This window comes from Arachis ipaensis, chromosome B10, assembly GCF_000816755.2.
Source record: "Arachis ipaensis cultivar K30076 chromosome B10, Araip1.1, whole genome shotgun sequence".
NCBI lineage: Eukaryota > Viridiplantae > Streptophyta > Magnoliopsida > Fabales > Fabaceae > Arachis > Arachis ipaensis.
The window spans coordinates 23,186,123-23,211,196 of NC_029794.2; the positions used below are offsets into that span (position 1 = coordinate 23,186,123).

At 40.0% G+C, this 25,074-nt stretch overlaps 1 protein-coding gene across 1 annotated transcript; it reads right to left on the minus strand.

Moving 5' to 3' along the window:
• Positions 19,067–19,741, minus strand: LOC107620413. The gene is made up of 2 exons (XM_016322577.1): positions 19,421–19,741; positions 19,067–19,234 (listed from the first exon to the last, which is right to left on the minus strand). The coding sequence occupies exons 1-2, from the start codon at positions 19,739–19,741 to the stop codon at positions 19,067–19,069; spliced, it is 489 nt and encodes a 162-aa protein (XP_016178063.1).

The window sequence follows — 25,074 nt, forward strand, 5'->3', positions numbered from 1 at the left end:
AATTTAATTATTAATAATAAAAATTAGAAAATGAAATTTTATAGTTTAATAAGATAGAGCTAATTAAAATAAGAATTTTGACACTAATTTTAAAAAATTTGGCACTAAATTGGGCCGAACCAAACAAACCGGACCCGTATTGGGCCAAAGGCCTAGCCCAACATACTTAAGCACAAGAGCTTCAGCTCATTTCCCTTCTTCTTCATCATTTCTACACTGGGAAACATGAAAGGGGGGAGATAATCAACGCCAAATCCTTAGGCGAGTTGACTGTATGATAGGATGAATATGTGAATTGTTGTGATTAGTAAATAATGAAGATAATTGTTAAATTTGATGTATATGGGTGTTGAATTGGTTGGTTGGAATGATTAGTTATTGTTGGAGCATGAGATGTGGATTTTTGATGTTTGATATTTGTTCATACCCTGGGTCGAGTTACCCGATCCGGGATGATTGGTGACAAAGCGACCGACCTCTTCAGGTCAGACTACCCGACCTCTTCTAAAGAGCTCGGCCAAATCGACAGGAAAGCCCAATAAAGGGCCCAAATAGAGGAACACGACCCAAATCCAAAGGCAATCCCAGCCTATAGAGATAAAGGCGGTTCCCTTGAAAATAAGCTGACTTCATCCAAAACAGGATAAGATAAGATAAGATAACTAACTTATCTTATCAGAAAGGTCAGCCCCCACTACTATAAATACACTGGAGCACCCAGGTATAACTCATACTCTGATTCTACATAACATCTATTTAATACCCATGCTAACTTAAGCATCAGAGTCTCTTGCAGGTACCCCCCACCATTCGGTGACAGAGGATCAGCAGCACGTCCAAGTCCAAACAAGTCGGACGTACCAGCTCCGGCCTCCATTCACCAGCCGGACACGTCGGTTTCGACCATCACTGAGGATCTCGTCTGAGATCGACCCACAGTTTCAGGTAACCCTTGGAACATTGGCGCCGTTGCCGGGGAACCTAGAAGTCATCCCAACACCATGGCGGACAACCATGACAACGATCACGATTCAGATCTAGAAAACAGAACGCCGTACAAAAACGCGGGCACCCCACTAAAAGACACCCCGGAATCCAACGGACAAACCCGGGGGCGATAGAAGTACTTCAAGATCGCTTGAAGCAACTTGAAAAAGAAACCCAACAACAACGAGAAATCGGGAAGGATCTACAAAGAGAGATATGACGACGTCGAGAATTGGAAGAAAAATTACAGCAATTGGAAGCCGATCTCAAATCAAAGGCCCCTCGGATCACTCCTGAGGAAAGCTCACGTAAAGAACAGGATCCATTCACCAGAGAGATCATGAAAACCAAAATCCCAAAGGACTTCAAACTCCTAGATATGACTTTATATGATGGCACCACAGATCCCAACCACCATCTCAGCAATTTCAGAAGCAGAATGTACCTTACCGACGCCTCAGACGCCGTTCGCTGCAAAGCTTTCCCAACAACTCTCACAAAGACAGCAATCCGATGGTTCGACAACTTACCTCCAAAGTCCATCCCAAACTTCGACGACCTGGCCAAAAAGTTCCTGGCCAGATTCTCCATCCAGAAAGATAAAGCCAAGCACACCCCCAGTCTACTGGAGATCAAGCAAGGAGATCGGGAGAGCCTCCGCAACTACATGGAAAGATTCAACAAAACATGCATGGACATACAAAGCTTACCAACAGAGGCTGCCATCATGGGACTCATCAATGGCCTACGAGAGGGGCCATTTAGCCAATCTATATCAAAGAAGTACCCTACCTCATTAGACGAAGTACAGGAGCGAGCAGAAAAATACATCAACATGGAAGAAAACGCTCGATTAGGAGAAACCTCAAAATCTGGAAACCCCCTACCGAGATAAAGACAAAAAGAAAGAAGACCGACAAGGGGAGAAAATTAAAAAATACCATAATTATACTCCCCTCAGAGCATCCCTAGTCGAAATATACAAAGAGGTCTGCCATACAGAAAAGATTCCCCCAGCACGGCCCCTCAAAGGAAAAAGAGGAGGAGGAAATCGGAAGGAATATTGTGAATATCATCGGGTCAGAGGACACGCCACCAACGAATGCTTCGACTTGAAAAATATCATAGAAAAATTGGTGAGAAAAGGAAAATTAGATCGATTCCTGGCCACCTGAGATGATGATCAAAGAAAAAGACGAAGGGATGAAGATACCGAACGAGCAGAACGATCACCTCGGACACCAGAAAGACACGTCCACATGATACATGGCGGATTCGCAGCAGGAGGGATCTCCAAATCTTCCCGCAAAAGCTATCTCAAAGAAGTATCTCATGTCGAAGGAGAGGAGGAAGCACTCAACATCCCAGCGATAACATTCACTAAGGAGGACGCGTCCGGCATCATCACAGGACACGACGATCCCATGGTCATCACCATCATATTGGCAAACGCCAACCTACACCGCACCTTAATAGACCAAGGGAGTTCTGCCGACATATTATTCAAGACAGCCTTTGATAAACTCGGCTTAGAAGAAAAAGAACTTAAGGCATATCCAAACAGTCTGTTCGGGTTAGGAGATACCCCAGTTCGACCACTAGGATATATATCACTACATACAACCTTCGGAAAAGGAGACCAATCCAAGACCCTCAAAATAGAATACATCGTAGTCAATGTAAGTTCAGCTTACAATGCTCTCATAGGTCGGACAACACTCAACCAACTCGGCGCAATAGTCTCGACCCCACACCTATGTATGAAGTTCCCAACGCCAAAAGGGATAGCCACGATAAAAGCTGACCAAAAGATGGCACGTCACTGTTATAACAAAAGCCTAAACCTCAGAGGCAAAGGAGAAGAGTTCCACGCAATCGAGTTGGGCGGAGTTCAACGACGAGAAGATCTTCGCCCCCAACCAGAAGGTGAGATAGAAAAAATTCAGATCGGGGACACCTCGGAAAAAACAACTAATATCGGCACAATCCTCAAAGGAGGATTAAAAGAATTGCTAATACAATTCTTACGAGATAATGTCAATCTCTTCGCATGGAAAGCCACGGACATGCCAGGCATAGACCCTAAGCTAATGTGCCACAAGTTGGCGGTCTATCTAGGATCTCGACCGGTGCAGCAGAGACGAAGAAAGCTTGGGCCAGAGCGATCCCAGGCTGTGGAAGAGCAAGTACAAGCACTGATGGAAGCCGAATTTATAAGAGAAGTCAAGTACCCACTATGGCTAGCCAACGTCGTCTTGGTGAAAAAGTCGAATGGGAAGTGGCGAATGTGCACCGATTACACCGATCTCAACAAAGCTTGTCCAAAAGACCCATACCCACTTCCAATCATTGACGCTCTGGTAGATGCTTCCTCTGGATATAAATGTCTCTCGTTTATGGACGCATATTCGGGATACAACCAAATCCCCATGTACCCACCAGATCAGGAAAAGACCTCGTTCTTAACACCAAAGGCAAACTACTGCTACATCGTGATGCCTTTCGGTCTCAAGAACGCAGGAGCTACTTATCAAAGGCTAATGAATAAAGTCTTCTCAGATCACATCAGAAAAATTAAGGAAGTTTATGTGGACGACATGTTGATAAAAACGCAAACCGAAGATACATTATTATCCGACTTGGCTCAAGTGTTTGACACCATAAGGAAACACAACATGCGACTCAATCCCGCAAAATGTACCTTCGCCGTAGAAGCAGGCAAATTCTTAGGTTTCATGCTCACACAAAGGGGAATTGAAGCAAATCCAGACAAATGTCAAGCCATACTCAACATGAAGACCCCAACCTGTGTCAAAGAAGTACAACAACTCAACGAGAGATTGGCCGCCCTATCCCGATTCTTAGCAGGAGCTGCGATAAGATCTCTCCCCTTCTATGCCACTCTAAGAAAGGGAAAACAGTTCGAATGGACGACAGAATGTGAGCAAGCCTTCAAAGACTTCAAGGAATTCTTAGGACGGCCACCTATCCTATCTCGACCACGAGAAGGAGAACCGCTCATATTATATGTCGCAGTAGGAAGCCGGGCAATAGCCTCAGCACTAGTCAGAGAAGACGAAAATGGGCAACAACCCGTCTACTTCATTAGCAAGGCACTACAGGGATCCGAACTGAACTACCAGAAAATAGAAAAATTTGCCTATACTCTTATCCTAACATCTCGACGACTCCGCCCGTACTTCCAGGCTCACACCATTAAGGTTCAAACTAACCAGCCCATAAAAGGAATATAGCAGAAAATAGATTTAGCAGGCAGAATTCTACAATGGGCAGTCGAGTTGTCAGAGTTTGACCTCAAATATGAAGCTCGGACGGCCATCAAATCACAGTATCTGGCCGATTTCATCGCAGAATTCACAGATGCCCTAGAAACCCCCACAGAATAGAATCTTTACGTGGACGGTTCTTCAAATAAAATCGGAAGCGATGCGGGCGTGATAATAGAAAACAACCAAGGAACCCAGGTTGAGCTCTCCCTCAAGTTCGGGTTCCCGGCCTCAAACAACCAAGCGAAATATGAAGCGTTATTAGCTGGTTTGAAGCTGGCTAAAGAGGTCGGAGCTCAAAAACTCAACATTTACAGTGATTCACAAGTGGTCACATCACAAATAACAGGGAGCTACCAAGCCAAAGATCCCACCATGAAAAAGTATTTGGATAAAACCAAGGAACAGCTCGGACAAGTTGGGGAGTATAAGATCTGCCACATACCCTGCGAACAAAATGCCCGAGCTGACGCACTCTCAAAACTAGCCAGCACCAAACCAGGGGGTAACAATAGAAGCCTCATCTAGGAAATGTTGCAGAACCCGTCAATCTCGGAAGAGGAAAAAGTCTTGACCATAACAAGTCAGGACCAAGGATGGATGACCCCTATAGCCAACTACCTCAGAACAGGAACACTCCCCACAGAAGAAAATGAGGCAAAGAGGTTAAAAAGGGAGGCACAGTACTACACCATCATAAACAACATCCTGTACAAAAGAGGAATCTCAACACCTTTACTAAAATGTGTGCCAACCTTCAACACAAAGGAAGTGCTAGAAGAAATACACGGCGATATTTGTGGCAATCATCTCGGAGCACGAGCTCTCGCCAAAAAAGTACTTCGGGCGGGATTTTATTGGCCAACTCTACAGAAAGAAGCCACAGAATTTGTAAAGACATGTCCACCATGTCAGAAACATGCCAACTTTCACATCGTCCCGCCAGAAGAGCTCATCAGCGTGACCTCGCCTTGGCCGTTTGCAAAATGGGGACTCGATCTTCTCGGCCCATTCCCACAGGGATCAGGACAAGTTAAATTCCTTATAGTAGGGGTAGATTACTTTACAAAGTGGATCGAGGCAAGCCCCTGGCCAATGCCACCGCTCAAAGAAGCCGGAAATTCTTATATAGAAACATTGTCACAAGGTTCGGAGTTCCATATTCAATAACCACAGACAATGGCACTCAATTCACAGATGCAGGCTTCAGAAAACTAGTAGCCGACTTGAATATAAAGCACCAGTACACCTCCGTCGAACATCCACAAGCCAATGGGCAGGCCGAAGCTGCTAACAAAGTCATATTGGCCGGATTAAAACGGAGATTACAAGATGCAAAGGGAGCCTGGGCAGAAGAGCTTCCACAGGTCCTGTGGGCATATCGAACAACGCCACATTCCACCACGAAGGAATCCCCCTTCCGATTAGCATACGGAATAGAGGCGATGATTCCAGTAGAGATTGAGGAAGGGTCGCCCAGAGTAGTTCACTACAATGAGGGAGCAAACTCCCAACTTCAGAGAGAAGAGCTCGACTTGTTACCCGAAATCCAAGAAAGAGTTCGGATAAGGGAAGAAGCTCTAAAATGCCGAATGGCTTCCAGATATAATCAAAAGGTAGTGCCGAGAAGTTTTGCAGAAAATGATCTCATCCTAATTCGAAATGATATCGGAACAACTCGACCAGGAGAGGGAAAGCTGGCAGCAAACTGGAAAGGACCCTACCGAGTTGTAGAAGTACTTGGAAAGGGCTACTACAGACTGTCTGAACTCGATGGACGAGAGCTTCCCAGGTCATGGCACGCCTGCAACCTCAGAAGATATTCTACAAAGATTTCAAGACACATTAATCTGAAGCATTCATCGTCCGATTATAAAGCAACACATCGGCAGAAAGTGAAAAACAATTTCACTGCACGATCATGATAAAGACAACCGTCCGATAAAGATGAAAACGCGATTCACCCAAAGGACGATCTAGAGACGACAACCACTTTCTACAAATCGGCAAAGATGAACACAGAATAATGTAAGAAGTTATCGAAATTGATCTAAAAAAGAACCTGACGAGGTCTTACGGATTGCTAAAATAATAACTTAAAGACTGGCCGACGTTGAGAAGTCGGACCAAGTCAACCCAAGTTATAAGTAAACCCTGGAAAGAGGTCTGGCCAACCCTATTAAAGAGGATTACTTTAACTTAGAAGGGCTCGACATGACAAAGTCAGCCCAAAATGAAAAGTTATAAAAGTAATCCCTGAAAGAGACCTGACAAAGGTCCAAGAAAGAGGATTACAAAAATAACTTAAAGGAGACCGGTATAACCAAGTCGGACTCCTACTACTTAAAAGTTATCAAAGTAGTCCCTGAAAGAGATTTGACAAAGATCCAAGAAAGAGGACTACAAATAACTTAAAGGAGACCGACCTAACGAAGTCGGACTCCTACAACTGGAAAGTTATAAAAATAATCCCTGACGGAGACCTAGCAAAGGTCCAAGACACAGGATTACGAGAATAGCTTAGAAGGGGACCAACGTTAAGAAAGCATACAAAGCAAAGAAAACCAAAGAAACAAGTTGGACCCCCACAACCACGACCTCAAAGGATTCAAGCTACAAATAACATAACAAAAACAACCCAAGGAGGTCGAGCCACAAGATTTCGACATCAGCAGAAAACAGAAAATATGCCTAGTCAAAAAACTACTTTTTACAGAGTTATAAGGCCTCGAAAGGCCACCAAAAACTACTATAAAAAAGATAGCGAGCTATTGTTTGTCTTTCAAAATAAAAGTTGCTAGATAAGCAACTAAGAAGTATCAGCAAATAAATAAAAGAGTTCTAAAAAAGCCCACAAGCCGGGCCAACTACACAAATTTTAAGAAAAGATCAACAAGCATCAGGAGCCTTCTTGGCAGCATCAGGACAAGGAGAAGGAGGGCGAGTCTGGATCGGCACAGCATCCACAGTTCTATCCTCCTGATTTAGGATCTGGCAATCCAGGTCGGGCACAGCGGGAGGAACCGAAGAGGTCGGCACTTTGGTAGAAGACACAGGAGGAACGACATCATCATCATCACCCTCATCATCAGGGACAATCTTGCCATCCCTGACAATATTATCCAGGCTAAAAAAGGTGAGGTCGGCCTCAGGAGCAATGACCTGAACTTGCTCCCTCAAGTTCTCATAAGCAGCAGTCACGCTACCAACGAGATGACTTTGGAGCTCAGCATAATCTTCCCGAACACTGTCAAGCTCCCCCCTCAGGCGCATCACTTCCCGATAAGATGAAAGGTAACTCTCCTTGTGCATCAAGACTGCGTCCTCAGCCAACCTCAAAGAAGTCGCCAATGACTGAGAGCTCGCCTCCTCATTCTTCAAGTCCTTCTCCAGCTTGGCTACCTTCGTCTCAAGCTCCTCCTTTAGCTCCTTCATCCGATCAAACTCCTGTTTCGCCTCCTCCATAAAAGCTTTAGTAGCGTGGAGAGGGAGATTCTGAGCAGTCTGATATATGGCAGCCGACATGTACGCCATCTTCACATGATTTCGGGCCATGAATTCCAAGTGATGGAGGATGGACACATCGTCCATGGAGAGAGTGCCATAAGGACCGATTTGTTGATCCATGAATTCAATAGCATTAAAATCAGGAGCATCGAGGTTAAAGGGCTCAGCAATCTTTTGTTTTTTATTGGAAGGAGCAACAGAAGGAGCAGCAGAGGTGACGTGAGGATCTACCAAACGAACTCGGGGTGTAGGGATCACCTTCTTCACCCGGGCGGAACTCTGCACCGATGGCTTCTCGCGCACTTGGGAAGATCCCTCCCCAGCCGCCTGGGCAGCAGCATTTCTGGCAGCAGTTGCCCTCTGCGCCCTCTTATAAGCTTTCATGGATTCATTATTTTTCATTGCCTCTGCAAACAAAACAGAAAACTCAGCTACAAGTCGGATAAATCGGAAAGGACAGCTACAAGCAACATAAACAAAATAATAAAAGAAACACAAGATACCCAGTTCAGTTCGAAGAAGAGTAGGATTGGTTAGAAATTTTTTTGTGTCAAGATGGGGAGGTTGACCCCAGCGTTCTTCCAAGATAGTCACAAAGGCTCGCTCAGCCTCATCCAACATCTCCCACGAATACCTGGAGACCCTCACATCTTTTTACCATTCCAAGGGAAAAGCAGGTTCGTCATTCTCATCTCGTTATTTCGGGAAGACATGAGGTCAACTAAATCCTACAAAAAGAAAAGAAGAATGGATTACTCAAAAACATCTCGGACAGAAGGCAAAACATCTCGACGGGCAGATAAACAAAAAGGGAAAACCCCAAGACTCAAGACAAAGGTCTTGGGGCATCCCTTGGAGGCAGTAAACAAGCAAGGTTTTCAAGTTATTTCTACGGCCTACATCCCAGCACTCATCAAAATAAAATCCAGAAAGAAAACAAAAAAGCGAAAATGCACAAGGTCCACTCTCATACAATTTATCAGATGAAAGCACTATTTCTACAGTTTATCAGAAATGGCCAAGCGGAAAGGCACAAACTTTTTCGAAATCAAGCAAAAAATCATCAGCAAAGAACAAGCACCAACACCGAGCATACCAAACAGAAATCATCAAAGACACAGCCTTTTTTCCAGAATCAAACAAATTATCATCAAAAGCACAAACGAGAAATAACATGCAGAAGCCCTAAGCACATTAAAGCAATAGGAAAGGCGAAAAGATTCATACAAAAGGATGAAGAAACTTCAGAGCACGCATTACGACAGTAACCAGGCACAGTAAAAGCAGAAAGATCCAAACTTCCCTCAAAGCAAAATCGCAACTTAATCACAAAAAGCCAAAGCAGCGAAAGAGAAAGAAAGTACGAATGGAACTCACCTGGAGAAGAGAAAAGCTTCAAAGGAAAGAAGGAGATGTAAAAATGAAAGTTGTCCCGAGAATCGCCAAGCGACGCCGTAACGCAGGAAAAGAATAAACGTAGGCGAAAAACAGAGAACGAGAAAAACGGAGGAAAATGGTGAAGAAGTTACGGAAGAGCAAAGAAGAGAAACCGTTTCTGAGTTTTCAAAAATCAAAATAAAGAGCCAAAGGAAAAACAGGGCAATTAATACTAATTAATTAGGGTATTAAACCCTCGCACGTTCCCCAGGACAAAGCGCTAATACAAAAGCGCGCGCTTTTAGAGAAAAACGTTCTACATTCAAAAGATTCTACAAAAGGAAGAAATCGACAAAATGCTTGAGTTCGGCTTCGTCAGAGAAGGACCGAAGTCAAAGACTCGACCTCAACAAAAAGACCGAGCTCAAGCAGGGGCACTGTTCATACCCTGGGTCGAGTTACCCGACTCGGGATTATTGGCGACAAAGCGACCGACCTCTTCAGGTCAGACTACCCGACCTCTTCTAAAGAGCTCGGCCAAATCGACAGGAAAGCCCAATAAAGGGCCCAAATAGAGGAACACGACCCAAATCCAAAGGCAATCCCAGCCTATAGAGATAAAGGCGGTTCCCTTGAAAATAAGCTGACTTCATCCAAAACAGGATAAGATAAGATAAGATAACTAACTTATCTTATCAGAAAGGTCAGCCCCCACTACTATAAATACACTGGAGCACCCAGGTATAACTCATACTCTGATTCTACATAACACCTGTTTAATACCCATGCTAACTTAAGCATCAGAGTCTCTTGCAGGTATCCCCCCACCCTTTGGTGACAGAGGATCAGCAGCACGTCCAAGTCCAAACAAGTCGGACGTACCAGCTCCGGCTTCCATTCACCAGCTGGACATGTCAGTTCCGACCATCACTGAGGATCTCGTCTAAGATCGACCCACAGTTTCAGGTAACCCTCGGAACAATATTAAAATTAATGAATTGTTGATAATGATAAACCATGATGATGATAGCTTGATGAATAATGAGGTTTGTTATATAGATTATACTGCACTTAAGGTGAGAATGATGATAGTTGAGTATATGATTGTGAACTGAATATGAATTTTGAGGTTGAGTTTGATTAATTGAGTTAAAGTTGTTACGCCTGTTTGATGTATCTGTATCCTACTTGTGTTTGCTTTGTCTGTGTGGCTTGTCTGTGTACTAGGGATTTGGAGGATTGGAGGAAGGCGAAAATTAAGGTTTAAGTTAGAAAGGAATTAGAAATAAGAACCTTAGATAGCCTACCATATTTATGATTTTAAATTTTGCTTTAGGTTTGAATCTATTGCCGGAAGTTCTAGGATCGCCTTTGGCTTTCCCGTGACTTATATGTTAGTTATGTGGGCACCGTTACCATGTTGAGAACCTCCGATTCTCACTCTATACATATTTTGTGGTTTTCAGATGCAGGACGTGAGGCACCTCGTTGAGGCATACTAGGAGCTTCTGAAAGCGAAGAACTCTACCCATTTGGGGTTTCATTTTGGTTTTAGATGCTTAACTTTTGTTCCAAAGGCTCCTAGATAAAACTCCTTCTTACCTATATTATATATACTATATTATACTTTTAGAGATCATAATACCTCGCCACCTCTGTTTTATGACCTAAGCATAAGATTCTATATGGTAGGGTGTTACAACCTGTGGAAACAGACATGGCACAAAAATAATAAGAAAAACATTAAATATATATTAATTAAAATAGTAAGGCATAGAACTAGTATTTAATTAGATTAAATACACGTAATGTTGGTTTAATTAAAAAATAATAACCAGTATATATAAATATATACAATATATAATACCAAATTTTTAAAATACATAAAATATATTTCTATAAAAATTTGATTTACATCATTTTACAATGGTAGATAAACTATTAAAAAACATACCAAAGACTCTGGTTCTCTTCAAATGCAACATATATTGCCTTTAGCTAATTTGTTTTGCTTCAAGCTCTAAAGATTTAGTTTTGAAATTTGTATAATCTAAACTCTATTATTAAATACAAAAAGAAAAAATTCTATAGTGATGTAAACTATTCCTTTCATCTCCAAAATTCTCAACAATATAATGATCTTTCAGTATAACAAAAATATATTAGAATAATAAGTAATCTTTCAACTATTAGATAAAATGTAGTATTCAAATCAACTAAGAAAAAAATCCAACAGCAGTTGCACTCTACTTTTGGAACCGGTTCAGTCCCGTGATAGTCTTTTAGGCTACGTTTGTTTCTGAGAACAGGACAAGACAAGACATTGAGAACAAGACATAAAAGATAGAGACACAAAATTTTGTGCTCTTGTATCCTATTTGGTGATAAATTAGAACAAATTATGAACATCTAATTTATTCTCATGTTTTTTCATTCAAAAATTTGAGACAAAAGATATAATAATAAAAAATATAATTATAAAAAATTAACAAGAATAATGACAGAAAAAAATAAAAAATAAGTTGTGTCCTTTGTTAATGTCTCCGTGTCCTTCCTGTCAGGATGGACACAAAATACATTAATTCAGTGTCCCTGGACATATTGTCTCTGTCCATGTCTCTTCTGACAAACACGATTTTGTGTTTCTGTGTCCCGCTTTCAGTGTGTTGTCTCTGTAAACAAACGCAGCCCTCGTAACACCCTACCACACAGAATCTTATGCTTAAGTCATAAGACAGAGGAGGTGAGGTATTACGACCTCTAAAAATAGAAATATATATATATAATATTGTTGAAAAAGATTTATAACTAGGAGCCTTTGAAGGAAAGTTTAAAACAAAAGTCGTTAAACAGAAAAGCGCAATACTCACGAGTGAGATAACGTAAGCAAAGCGGGGTAAAGGATAAGTTAACACATATATAATAAAAAGGGAGTGTTAAAGATACAAATATTCAAGCTCCAGGCTCAACCTGCGAAGCCAAGGTTGGCCGGAGAATATTTACATAAATATACATAGCCCAAAATATTCCAAAGCAAATAAAACAACAACATGTTTCTCCACATCAACCTCTAAGAGGGACAAAATAAAGTTAAATATATAGAGGATAATCTAAATACAAAATAATAAACATACAAGCTCAAAAATACGGAGTTCTAAGATATAACACTTCGCTTGCAGAATGAACTTCAGATGCTTACCGAGGTGCCTCTCGACCTGCATCTGAAAAATAACAATATCGTATGGGATGAGAACCGGGGATTCTAAGTATGGTTAAGGTGCCCACATACTTAATAAATAAGGTATCGGAAAGCCAAAGGCAATCCTAGAACTTCGACACTCAGATATAAACTTAGAGGAATAAACTGAACCATAAATTTGGTAAAACTCTCTAAGGTACCCAGGTCACAATGTAACTCTAACCCCGCAATTTACTTTCTGTCTCATTTAACTCTAACCCTTGCTTTCACTTTCACCTAACATAATATTCTATACATTTTACCACTTACTAACAAAATCATTGTTAACCAGCTCTTACCACTAATCCAACCAGTCTCGGCCTATGGCCCAAATCAAACCAGCTCGGCCTCTAGCCCAAATAACTCAACTCGGCCTCTGGCCCATTTCAAAACAAATCATCATTATTATCAATCCACCGCCAAAGTACTCAAAACAAAAAGACAATCATAAACACAAGCAAATACAAGGCAAACATATTTAAGAACAGTTACAGCAAGTATCACAGTTACTAGTTATACAGAATTTATCAGATAGGAAAACCAAAACAAGTATGCACACTCAAACAATGCAAACAAATGAAACATGATGCATGCGTGTCCTACTGGCCGTGAGCTTACGTGTCGGTTAAATCGCCAAAATTCGACACATCTGGTAGCTAACCCAGACATTTGTCTCTAGGTTGCACATCTCCAGGAGGATCATAAATGAAGGAGAGTTCCTTTCCACATCGAAGGAGTGTGCCTTTCTACCTTCTCCTGGAGGATATACAAAGGAGAGTGCCTTTCCACATTGAAGGAGTGTGCCTTTCCACCTTGCAACCAGAGAAGAATATGGGGGAAACAATACAAAGGAGAGTGCCTTTCCACCTTTCCCACATCCACATCACGACAAGAGAGAGAATCCTCCGTCCTCAACTTGCCATCCGATAAGATTTTCAGCTTAACACGCAAGCGGGATCACACCTAGACCTTGCCATCTCGACCGTTCCGGCCATACTCGGTCGTTGCAAATCTCAACATTTTCTTCTCAATACAGTCACATCGCGAATCAAATCTTATCATTCTCAACTCTATCTATAATCTTACATCATCATCAATCTATTTTACCAACACCAACTACATTCACGTTAATAAATCATCAATCTAACCATACCTCATCATTTTAACATACATTGAAAAGTAAAATCATTAAACATACTCCAAACACAATTCAACTTATCCTATAGTCATCTAGCCTAAGTTTTCACGATACCATACATGTTATATACAAGAAACCAAAACCATACCTTGGCCGATTACTCGTAAAACCCAGAACATTATAATTTTTCATCGTTCCATGACACCCAAGATTCCAAAGTGTCCCAAACGGGTCTCCGGCTCCCCAATGTCCAATACCAAGTCTCCAACACCGCCAATTTGTTTCCAGAATACACAATCCAAACTTATCGATGGAAGTTTGGGACAAAACCCAGAAAATCCAAAAGCTAGTTTGCTCCAAATTATTTAGTGGGTTTTGAAGAAGATTCCAAGACGAACGCGTGGCCGCTGACGGATCATCAATCGGAGCTCCGGATCAAAAGTTATGTGAGATTGAAATCTAGCCAAGGGTTTTGCATGTCCCTTCTCCCCTTCATCCATTTCCCAGCGTGTTTCATTATGAAACAAGGAAGAAGAGCTGAAGCTTTTATTAATTGTGGGCTTGGGTTGAGCCTTGGGCCTGGTTCACCTGGTTCGGCCCGTTCGGCTCAATTTTGGGCCAAATTCTTTAAAATTAGTGTTAAAATTCTTATTTTAGTTAGTTTCACCTCACTAAACCATAAAATTCTATTTTCTAATTTATTTGATTAATAATTAATTTATTAACTAATTATTCACTAATTACTCGGGGTTTACATTCTACCCCCTAACAGAAATTTTCGTCCTCGAAAATTTGCTCTCAATTCTCCATATACGCTCCCTCAGATTCAACTGATCTCTTACCATTCATTTTGTCATTCTCCAACATTAATTTAACACCCTATTCCCATTTCAAGCCTGCTAAACCTGTCTATTTCATGCTTAGTTTCGTCTAACTCTTTCTTGTTGACTACAAACTCCCTTATCCTCCAAGGATCCTATCTAAACCAAATCGATCTCTAATCCTTCTCAACTATCTCAAACACTAATCAATTTTCCAATCTCTTAGTCTAATTCAATCTGTTATAGCCTAAATCACACACACTTTTCACTCCTCGATCCTACACTGATTCCTCAAGACACTCTCATATCCTAAAACTCCTTTCTCACGTCGATACAATTCTAAAGCCACCAAAATCACCACGCTTCCACAACGTCACTCTGATTATCAACTATTAAGAACTTAATCCTTCTCTTGCTTCCACCAAACATCTTCTTGTATCTTTCTACCTTTTTAACTAATGCCATTGACTTTTACTCTAGCTGCACAAGTTTTGAGTCCTTGATTTTCTCCACTATGAGGTTCTTTACCATCTCTGTCACCATTTCTAGTTTGTTCTCCCATTTCTTCAGTAGAAGCTTGCACAGCAACAGTCAAGAATCAACTGTATTAATATCTCACTCGCGTTCACGATATGCCATTTAGGTCTTGTCCACACCGAACAATTAATATTAAGGTGATCAGTCTTAATATCTAAAGTCTAGTACTTCAAATCTTTAAAAGTAATGCTCATGAATATTTATGCTATATATGTCAAGAAAACATCCTAAATAGCATGTACACACAAACAGAGTATACTCAGAAGCATAGTCAGTCCATTCCCCAGGCTCCACAGGAACGAACTGCTCTGATACCATAATGTAACACCCTACCACACAGAATCTTATGCTTAAGTCATAAGACAGAGGAGGTGAGGAATTATGACCTCTAAAAATAGAAAATATATATATATTATTGAAAAAGATTTATAACTAGGAGCCTTTGAAGGAAAGTTTAAAACAAAAGTCGTAACGCTCACGTAAACAAAAAACTTGCGTACATATATATATAAAAGGGAGTGTTAAAGATACAAATATTCAAGCTCCAGGCTCAACCTGCAAAGCCAAGGTTGGCCGGAGAATATTTACCTAAATCTACATAGCCCAAAATATTCCAAAACAGATAAAACAACAACCTGTTTCTCCACATCAACCTCTAAGAGGGACAAAATAAAGTTAAATATACATAGGAGAATCTAAATACAGAATAATAAACATACAAGCTCAAAAATATGGAGTTCTAAGATATAACACTCACTTACAAAATGAACTTCAGACACTTACCATGGTGCCTCTCGACCTGCATCTGAAAAACAACAATATCGTATGGGATGAGAACCGGGGGTTCTATGTATGGTTAAGGTGCCCACATACATAATAAATAAGGTCTCGAAAAGCTAAAGGCAATCCTAGATCTTCGACACTCAGATATAAACTTAGAGGAATAAACTGAACCATAAATTTGGTAAAACTCTCTAAGGTACCCAGGTCACAATGTAACTCTAACCCTGTAGTTTACTTACTATCTCATTTAACTCTAACCCTTGCTTTCACTTTCACCTAATATAATATTCTATACATTTTACCACTTACTAACAAAATCATTGTTAACCAACTCTTACCACTGATCTAACCAGTCTCGGCCTATGGCCCAAATCAAACCAGCTCGGTCTCCAGCCCAAATAACTCAACCCGGCCTCTGGCCCATTTCAAAACAAATCATAATTATTATCAATCTACCACCAAAGTACTCAAAACAGAAAAACAATCACAAACACAAGCAAATACAAGGCAAACATATTCAAGAACAGTTACAACAAGTATCACAGTTACCAGTTATACAGAATTTAACAGATAGGAAAACAAAAACAAGTATCCACACCCAAACAAAGCAAATAAATGCAACATGATACATGTGTGTCCTATTGGCCATGAGCTCACATGTCAGTTAAATCGCCAGAACTCGACACATCTGGTAGCTAACCCAGACATTTGTTTCTAGGTTACGCATCTCTAGGAGGATCATAAATGAAGGAGAGTGCCTTTGCACATCGAAGAAGCATGCCTTTCCACCTTCTCCTGGAGGATATACGAAGGAGAGTGCCTTACAAAGGTTAGAGTTAAATGAGACAGAAAGTAAACTGTAGGGTTAGAGTTACATTGTGACCTAGGTACCTTAGAGAGTTTTACCAAATTTATGGTTCAGTTTATTCTTCTAAGTTTATATCTGAATGTCGAAGTTCTAGGATTGTCTTTGGCTTTCTGATACCTTATTTATTATGTATGTGGGCACCTTAACCATACGGAGAATCCTCGGTTCTCATCCCATAGGATATTGTTGTTTTTTCAGATGCAGGTCGAGAGGCACCTCGGTAAGCGTCTGAAGTTCATTCTGCAAGTGAAGTGTTATATCTTAGAACTCCGTATTTTTGTCGCTTGTCTATTTATTATTCTGTATTTAGATTATCCTAGGTATATTTAACTTTATTTTGTCCCTCTTAGAGGTTGATGTGGAGAAACAGGTTGTTGTTTTATCTGTTTTGGAATATTTTTGGCTATATATATTTATGTAAATATTCTCCAGCTAACCTTGGCTTCGCAGGTTGAGCCTGGAGCTTGAATATTTGTATCTTTAACACTCCTTTTTTATTATTCATATATATATATATATATAGGTCATAATACCTCACTTTCTCTATCTTATGACTTAAGCTTAAGATTCTGTGTAGTAGGGTGTTACATTATGAAACAAGGAAGAAAAGCTGAAGCTTTTATTAATTGTGGGCTTGGGTTGGGCCTTGGGCCCGGTTCATCCGGTTCGGCCCGTTCGGCTCAATTTTGGGCCAAATTCTTTAAAATTAGTGTCAAAATTCTTATTTTAATTAGTTCCACATCACTAAACCATCCGAGCATCTTTTGAAGAGGTATGGTTCATCCCATAAGTAGTACTTTGCATCATGCATGAGTTTTCGAGCTTGCTATCTACTGTATTCATTGGGGATGAACCTTATGGCTTTGTAGTTAGCAATGTCTGCAAACCAAGGGGCTATCCAAATTGCAAAGAGTTGCTCATGAGGAAATGTTTCAGATACCTCAGTAGAGGAAAGTGCAGTCCCTGCTACTAGCTCAATCCGAGATAAGTAGTCTGCCACTTGGTTCTTTAACCCTTTCCTATCTCTGATTTCTATATCAAACTCTTGTAGGAGTAGTATCCATCTTATTAGCCTAGGCTTAGAATCTTGCTTGGTGAGAAGATACTTGAGAGCAGCATGGTCAGTGTATACAATGACCTTAGATCCTATTAAATAAGATATGAACTTGTTAATGACATAAACCATTGCGAGTAGTTCCTTCTCTATGGTAGTATAGTTCTTCTGTGCATCATTTAGAACACGACTGGCGTAGTAAATGACATGTAGGAGCTTATCATGTCTCTGTCCCAGGACTGTGCCAATTGCATGGTCACTGGCATCACACATCAGTTCAAATAGCAAGTCCCAGTTGGGTGCAGAAATGATGGGTGCAGTGATAAGCTTGGCTTTCAGAGTTTCAAAGGCATGCAAGAACTCCTTATCAAAAAAAATGGAGTGTCAGTGATCAACAGGTTACACAGGGGCTTTGCAATTTTCGAAAAATCCTTTATGAACCTCCTGTAAACCCTGCATGTCCTAAGAAACTTTTGATTGCCTTTACATTAGTGGGTAGTGGTAATCGCTCAATTACTTCCACCTTAGCTTGATCCACCTCTATCCCCTTGTTTGAAATTCAATGTCCAAGAATAATTCCTTCAGTTACCATGAAGTGGCATTTTTTCCTATTTAAAACTAGGCTTGTTTCTTGGCAACGTTTCAGAACTAGGGCTAGATGGTCAAGGCAGGTTTCAAATGAATCTCTAAAGACAGAGAAGTCATCCATGAAGACTTCAAGGAACTTCTCCACCATATTAGAAAAAATGGAGAGCATACACCTTTGGAAGGTGGCAAGTGCATTGCATAAGCCGAATGGCATTCTCCTATAAGCACACACTCCATATGGGCATGTAAATACTGTCTTTTCTTGATCTTGTAGATCCACTGCAATTTAATTATAACCAGAATAACCATCTAGGAAATAATAGAATGCATGCTCGGCTAGCTTCTCTAGCATCTGATCTATGAATGGTAAAGGAAAATGATCCTTTCTTGTGGCGTTATTGAGTCTCCTGTAATCATTACACATACGCCACCCTGTAACTGTTCTCGTGGGAATCAGTTTATTTTTTTCTTTGTGAACTACTGTCATTCCTCCCTTCTTGGGTACAACTTGGACAGGGCTCACCCAGGGGTTATCCGAAATAGGATAAATAATCTCAGCCTCCCAGAGTTTTATAACTTCCTTTTGCACTACTTCCTTCATAGCTGGATTCAGTCGTCTTTGTGGTTGCACCAGAGGTTTGGCGTCATCTTCCAATCGCATTTTGTGCATGAATCAAGTTGGACCATTGCCTTTGAGGTTACTTATAGTCCACCCAAGAGCTGTCATGTGCTCCTTTAGCACTTGAATCAACACTTCTTCTTCCTGTAGTTCTAAAGCAAAGCTTATAATCACAGGATAAGTGCCCGCATCTCCTAGAAATGCATATTTCAAGGATGATGGTAATGGCTTGAGCTCGAGTTTAGGAGGCTCACCCTCTTCTTTAGGAGCCTTTTAAGGTCTCCTTCCTTTCTTCTGGTGCTTTTAAATCAGGCTCGACATCATAAAGGATGTCCTCTAGTTTTTCTTTGAGTCCATTGACTATATTCACTTCTTCCACTAGAGAATCAATGATATCAATGCTCATGTATTCCTCTAGGGTGTCTGGATGCTGCATAACTTTAACAGCATTCAGCACGAATTCATCCTCATTGACTCTCAGAGTTACTTCCCCTTTTTAAACGTCAATGAGGCTCCATCCCGTGGCTAGGAAGGGTCTTCCTAAAATGAGGGATGCACTTTTATGCTCATCAATTTCTAGCACCACAAAATCTGTGGGAAAAGCAAATGAGCCAACCCTGGTAATCATGTCTTCCACCACACCTAGTGGAAACTTGATAGAGCCATCAGCTAACTGAAGGCATATGCGGGTTGGCTTGACTTCTTGAGTCAAACAGAGCTGCTTTATTAATAATGCAGGAATTAGGTTAATGCTTTCTCCAAGATCACATAGGGCCATCCTTATGCAGGCGTCCCCTAGGGTGCATGGTATCATGAAGCTCCCAGGATCCTGAAGTTTCTCTAGTAAGTTCTTCTGGATTACTACACTGCAATCTTCAGTGAGGACGACTGTTTCTACCTCTCTCCAATCCTTCTTGTGACTTAATATGTCTTTCATGAACTTAGCATAAGAAGGTATCTGTTCAAGAGCCTCTGCAAAAGGAATCTTGATTTCTAGTGTCTTGAGATAGTCTACAAAGCGGGCAAACTGTTTATCTTTTTCTACTTGACGGAGCTTCTAGGGAAATGGCATCATGGTTTTGTACTCATCAATCTTAGTTGATGTAGGTTGAGTGCCTACAGTACTAGAAATGGGGTTATTGGCTTGCTTAAGAGAGGTGTTATCAGCACTTGTATGTGTCTGATCACCCCTACTTGGGTGTTCAACGCCCTTGCTACCCCCTTCTTGGCATTCAACGTCAAGAGCACTACCCCCTCCTTGGCGTTTAACGCCAGGAGTACTTCCCCCCTTGGCGTTCAACGCCAATGGCCTTCCTTCTGGGCGTTCAATGCCCTCAGAGGTGTCCTGGGCTGCCGTTTGCTTATCTTCTGTCAACCTTTCCTCCCGTTGTCTTCTACTGTTCTGAAGCTTGGTGTTTAAGGTTTTTCCACTCCTTAGTTGGATAGCCTGACACTCTTCTTTTATCTGTTTAGATAATTGCTACCTAGTTTGACTCAACTGTGTCTCTATATTCTTGTTGGAAGCCTGAGTTTCTTACAAAGCCTCTTGCAGTTCCAACAACTGTTGTGCAAGAGCCTGTGGCTGCCGAGTCAATGGGCCATTTTGTTTTGGAGGGTTGGATTCTGTAGATACTGCTTTTACCTCTCCTTTTATAGATGTCTCACCAAATGAGTACAGATGTTGGTTGGTGGCAACTGTCTCAATGAGTTCTTGAGTCTCTTCAATTGTTTTTCTCATGTGTATAGAACCACCAGCAGAGTGGTCTAGAGACATCCTAGCCACGTTTGTGAGTCCATAATAGAAGATGTTTAATTGCACCCATTCTAAAAACATTTCAGTGGGACATTTTTGTAACATCATTCTGTACCTCCCCCAAGCATCATGAAGAGATTCATTATTCTCTTGTCTGAAGCCTTAGATGTCTAGTCTTAGCTGGGTTAACTTCCTTGGAGGGAAGCATTGATTCAAAAACTTGTCTACTAGTTGCTTTCAAGTTTTCAAACTAGATTTGGGCTGGTTGTCCAACCCCTCTTTGCTTGGCATCTCACAGCAAAGGGGAAGAGTAGCAATCTGTAGACATCCTGATGTACTCCTTCAGTGTGTATTGTGTCAGCAATCTATAAGAAATTTGCCAGGAATTCAGTAGGTTCTTCTTGTGAAAGTCCAAAATACTGGCAGTTTTGCTGTACTAGAGTGATTATCTGAGGGTTTAGTTCAAAATTGTTTGCTCGAATTGAGGGTATGCTTATACTTCTTCCATAAAAGTCAGGTATGGGTGTTGTATAAGATCTAAAAGTTCTTTTGAACTGTTCATTCCCATTTGGGTCCATGGTGAACTCTTCCTATTCCTGTACACTCAGGCAAAAAAACAAGGGAATAGGAAGGTAGGTCTCTCTATATTAGGGTATAGAGCACTTCCAGTGAGATGTCTTGAGAAGACAAGAAGAATGGAGGTAGGGAGAGATGGAATTCGAAAATTAGAAGTAAAAAGGGAAACTAGAATTAAATTTTTTTTGTTTTTATTTTATTTATTTAAATAATTTTGAAAAAAGGAAAGAAATTAGAAGCTAAGATAACTAATTAACTAAGAAGATTTGAAAATTAATTGTTGTTTTTCGAAAATAGGGGAGAGAAAAAGTAATTAGGAAGTTTTTGAAAATAGAAGAGAAAGAGAGAAGAAAAAGAAAATAGAAAGAGAATAAGGTAAAACAAGTAACTAACTTAATAAACAAGAATTGAAAACAAAGTAAAAGATTTGAATTTGAATTTGAATTTTAAAAAGAAGGTAGAGATTTGAAATTTAAAAGTTTTAAAATTTAAAAGTAGATAAGATAGGAAGGACTCAAAGCAAGAAGATGTGATAAAGAATTGAAAAAGATTTGCAAAGATAAGATTTGAGATTTGATTTTTGAAAAAGATTTGATTTTGAAATTTGAAATTTGAATTTTAAATTTTGAAATTTTGAAGAAATTTTTTTTTAAATTTGAGATTAAAGTAAGATAAGATAGGATTTTTGAAATTTAAAGAAAGATAAAAGATAAGATAAAGATTTGAAATTCAAAATTTAAACTTTACTGACAAGAATACATCAAACTTAAAATTTTTAAATCAAGATAAGAAAAAATAGTTAAGATTTTCGAAAAATTAAAGAAAGATAAAAGAAATTTTTTTTTATTTTCAAATTTTAAGGAAAAAGAAAAACAACTAAGAGACACAAAACTTAAAATTTTAAGATCCATGGACACCATTTTTCAAAAATTTGAAAGAAAAACACCAAAAGACACCAAAATTTAGAATTTTTGAAATCAAACAAGAAAAATTACCAAGAACAATTCTGTTCCGGAGGTTACCTGAAACTGGAGGTCGATCTCGGACGAGATCTTCTGGAATGGTCAAGGCTGCTGTGTCTGATTTGTTGGAGCAGGGGGTGCTGATGATCCTTGGTCACCGGAGGGTGGTAGTACCTGTAAGAGACTCCGATGCTTAAGTTAGCAAGGGCTTTAGGCAGGTTTTTTGTAGAGTTGGAGAGTGAGTTATACCTGGGTGTTCCAGTGTATTTATAGTAAAGCTTGATGACCTTCCTTTGAGATAATTTGGTTATCTTATCTTATCTTTTGTGGAAGAGATCCTTATCTTTTTGGTCAGCCGCCTTCTAGTGGGCAGTGATCCTTCGTTCTGGGCCTTCTTGGGCCTCTGTTGCGATCTTTCGAACTCTTTGTGAAGAGGTTGGTAATGGGCCAACCTTCCAAGAGGTCGGTCCTGTTGTCTTCGGCCAACTCGGACCTTGTAGCTCGGACTGGTGTATGAACAAATTCGAATACTAAGATGAACACTCAAGAACAATTTCGAAAATTTAAAGAAAAGATGAACACAAAAAGGGACACCAAACTTAAAAACTGACACAAGACTCAAACAAAGAAAAAGATTAATAAAGAAACGAAAAGGTTTTTGAAAAATTTTTGAAAAAGAAAACAAAATACACAAACAAAAGAGTAACTAAACCTTAAAAAGTACCTAATCTAAGCAACATGATAGTCCGGTAGTTTGTCAATCTCAGAACAATCCCCAGCAACGGCGCCAAAAACTTGGTGCGTGAAATTGAACTCTGCACAACTGAACCGGCAAGTGCACCGGGTCATCCAAGTAATACCTCAGGTGGGTGAGGGTTGAATCCCACGGAGATTGTCGGATTGAGCAAACAATGGCTATCTTGTAAATCTTAGTCAGGAAATTAGAAAAGATTGTTGTTTGTTAAGGAGCATAAACGAAAAGTAAATAACGAAATACCATATTAGTGTAAAAGCAATGATAGATATTCAGTTAAGGCTTTGGAGATGCGTATTCCTTCTGGATTAACTTTTCTTACTGTCTACTTCAACAACGAATGATTCATTCAATGGTAGCCGTAATTGACTAACTCATGTAGCATCCTCATCAAGTTAGTCTCTTCTAAACTATAGCAGTCCACCATATCCGAGCAACCCATGTAGCATCCTCATCAGATTAACTCATGGCTTCACGCTATAGCTGAAGGTAAAGACCTAAGCAATCCACTCCCTTTGTGATCCTACCCAAAACGCCACAGACAAGGTCGGATCTTTCGCATCAGAGAATGCTGCTTCTTATATGTCACATATCCAAAGTTGTCCAGGCATGCTCTTGGAATCTACAGTGCATTCTCTAGCTGTGGTTCAATGTTATCCGAGTCAAGACTCACACGGAACCCATGTAGAACAAGGATGATTGTCACGGGTCATTCTCAATTCATGAGATGAAGAACAAAAATGTACAAGAGAATGGAACCAAAAGTGTATTGAAATAGAACAGTAATATTATTAATTCATGAGAATCGGCAGAGCTCCTAACCCTAACTTAGGAGGTTTAGTTGCTCATGCTTTTATAGAAAGTAAAACGTGTAAAGAAAAAAGTGAGGCAGAAGATCCTAAACATGGGTGTTCTTCTCCTATAAATAATAACCTAATAACTAAGAAGTACAGAAATATGATAGAATAGACTAGAGGTGTGAACATCCATCCTTGGGCCCACTTTGGTTGAGTACTTGGGCTGAGCTTGGCATCCAACTCTGAGGAATGGGTGTTGAATTCCCATTAGGGGGTGATGGGAACTGCCTTGTGTCTTGGTGGGCGTTGAACGCCAGGAATAGGGTGGTTCTTGGGCGTTCAACGCTGGCTTGTCTCTTTGGGGTGTTGAACGCCAGCCAGGGGGTAGCTCTTTGGCGTTCAACGCCCAATATGGGCATGCTCCTTCGAAGAAAAGTATAAACCATTATATATTGTTAGAAATCTCTGGAAGTTAGCTTTCCAACGTCGTTGAGAACGTGTAATGTGGACCTCTGTAGCTCCAGAAATGCTTGTTTGAGTGCACAGAGGTTAGATCCTAACAGCATCTGCTATGCTTTCCTTACCTCTGAATTAGACTTTGCCAAAGCTCCTCAATTCCAGGCAGAAATTACCTAAAATTATCATAAAACACAACAACTCAAAGTAGAATCCAAAAATGTGAATTTTTCACTAAAACCTATGAAAATATAATAAAACTTAAACAAAATATAACTAAAACAATATAAAAATGATGCCAAAAAACGTATAAAATATCCGTTTATCAATTAACTTTTAAATTTATTTTTATAGTGAAGGTTCGTGTTACACACGAGAAATGGTCATGATTTCCTGGTTTAAAACTATGATTGTATTTTGATTAGAATGGATACTAACATCATGAGGGATGCTTCATCTATCATTGATGAATCATATGATTTTATTAACTCTCTTGCTTATGTTCACCCTCTTCATCATTTTAGAGAAAATATTTCTTGGTTACATTATCTTTAGTTAATTTGATAAGAAAATATATTAGGTGAATGGCAAGTGTACTTTGTAAGTTTATATTCCCGTAAAACTTGGAATTTAAACACTTGATATACTAATACACTCCGATGACTTTGCTGGTAGTGTTCCTTCTTTGAGAAGTGGAAATTCATCTTCTTAAAAAATCAGATGTCATTGTGTTAAGCTCTTGAACTCTAAAATCTTGTGTGTCTGGTATGCTTTGATTTTATAGTCAAATTATGCAATGGTTTATGATGTCTTAGGGTAGATTTTAAATTTGATGTCCTTAGCTTTGTATTCAGAGAGATATATGTCCTGTGATGTAAATACTTCCATATTCAATTGTAATTTACTTTTGTTTTTTTTATTTTATCAGGACCTTCAATTATAATTTTGACTATTAAAGTATGGGTTTATCTA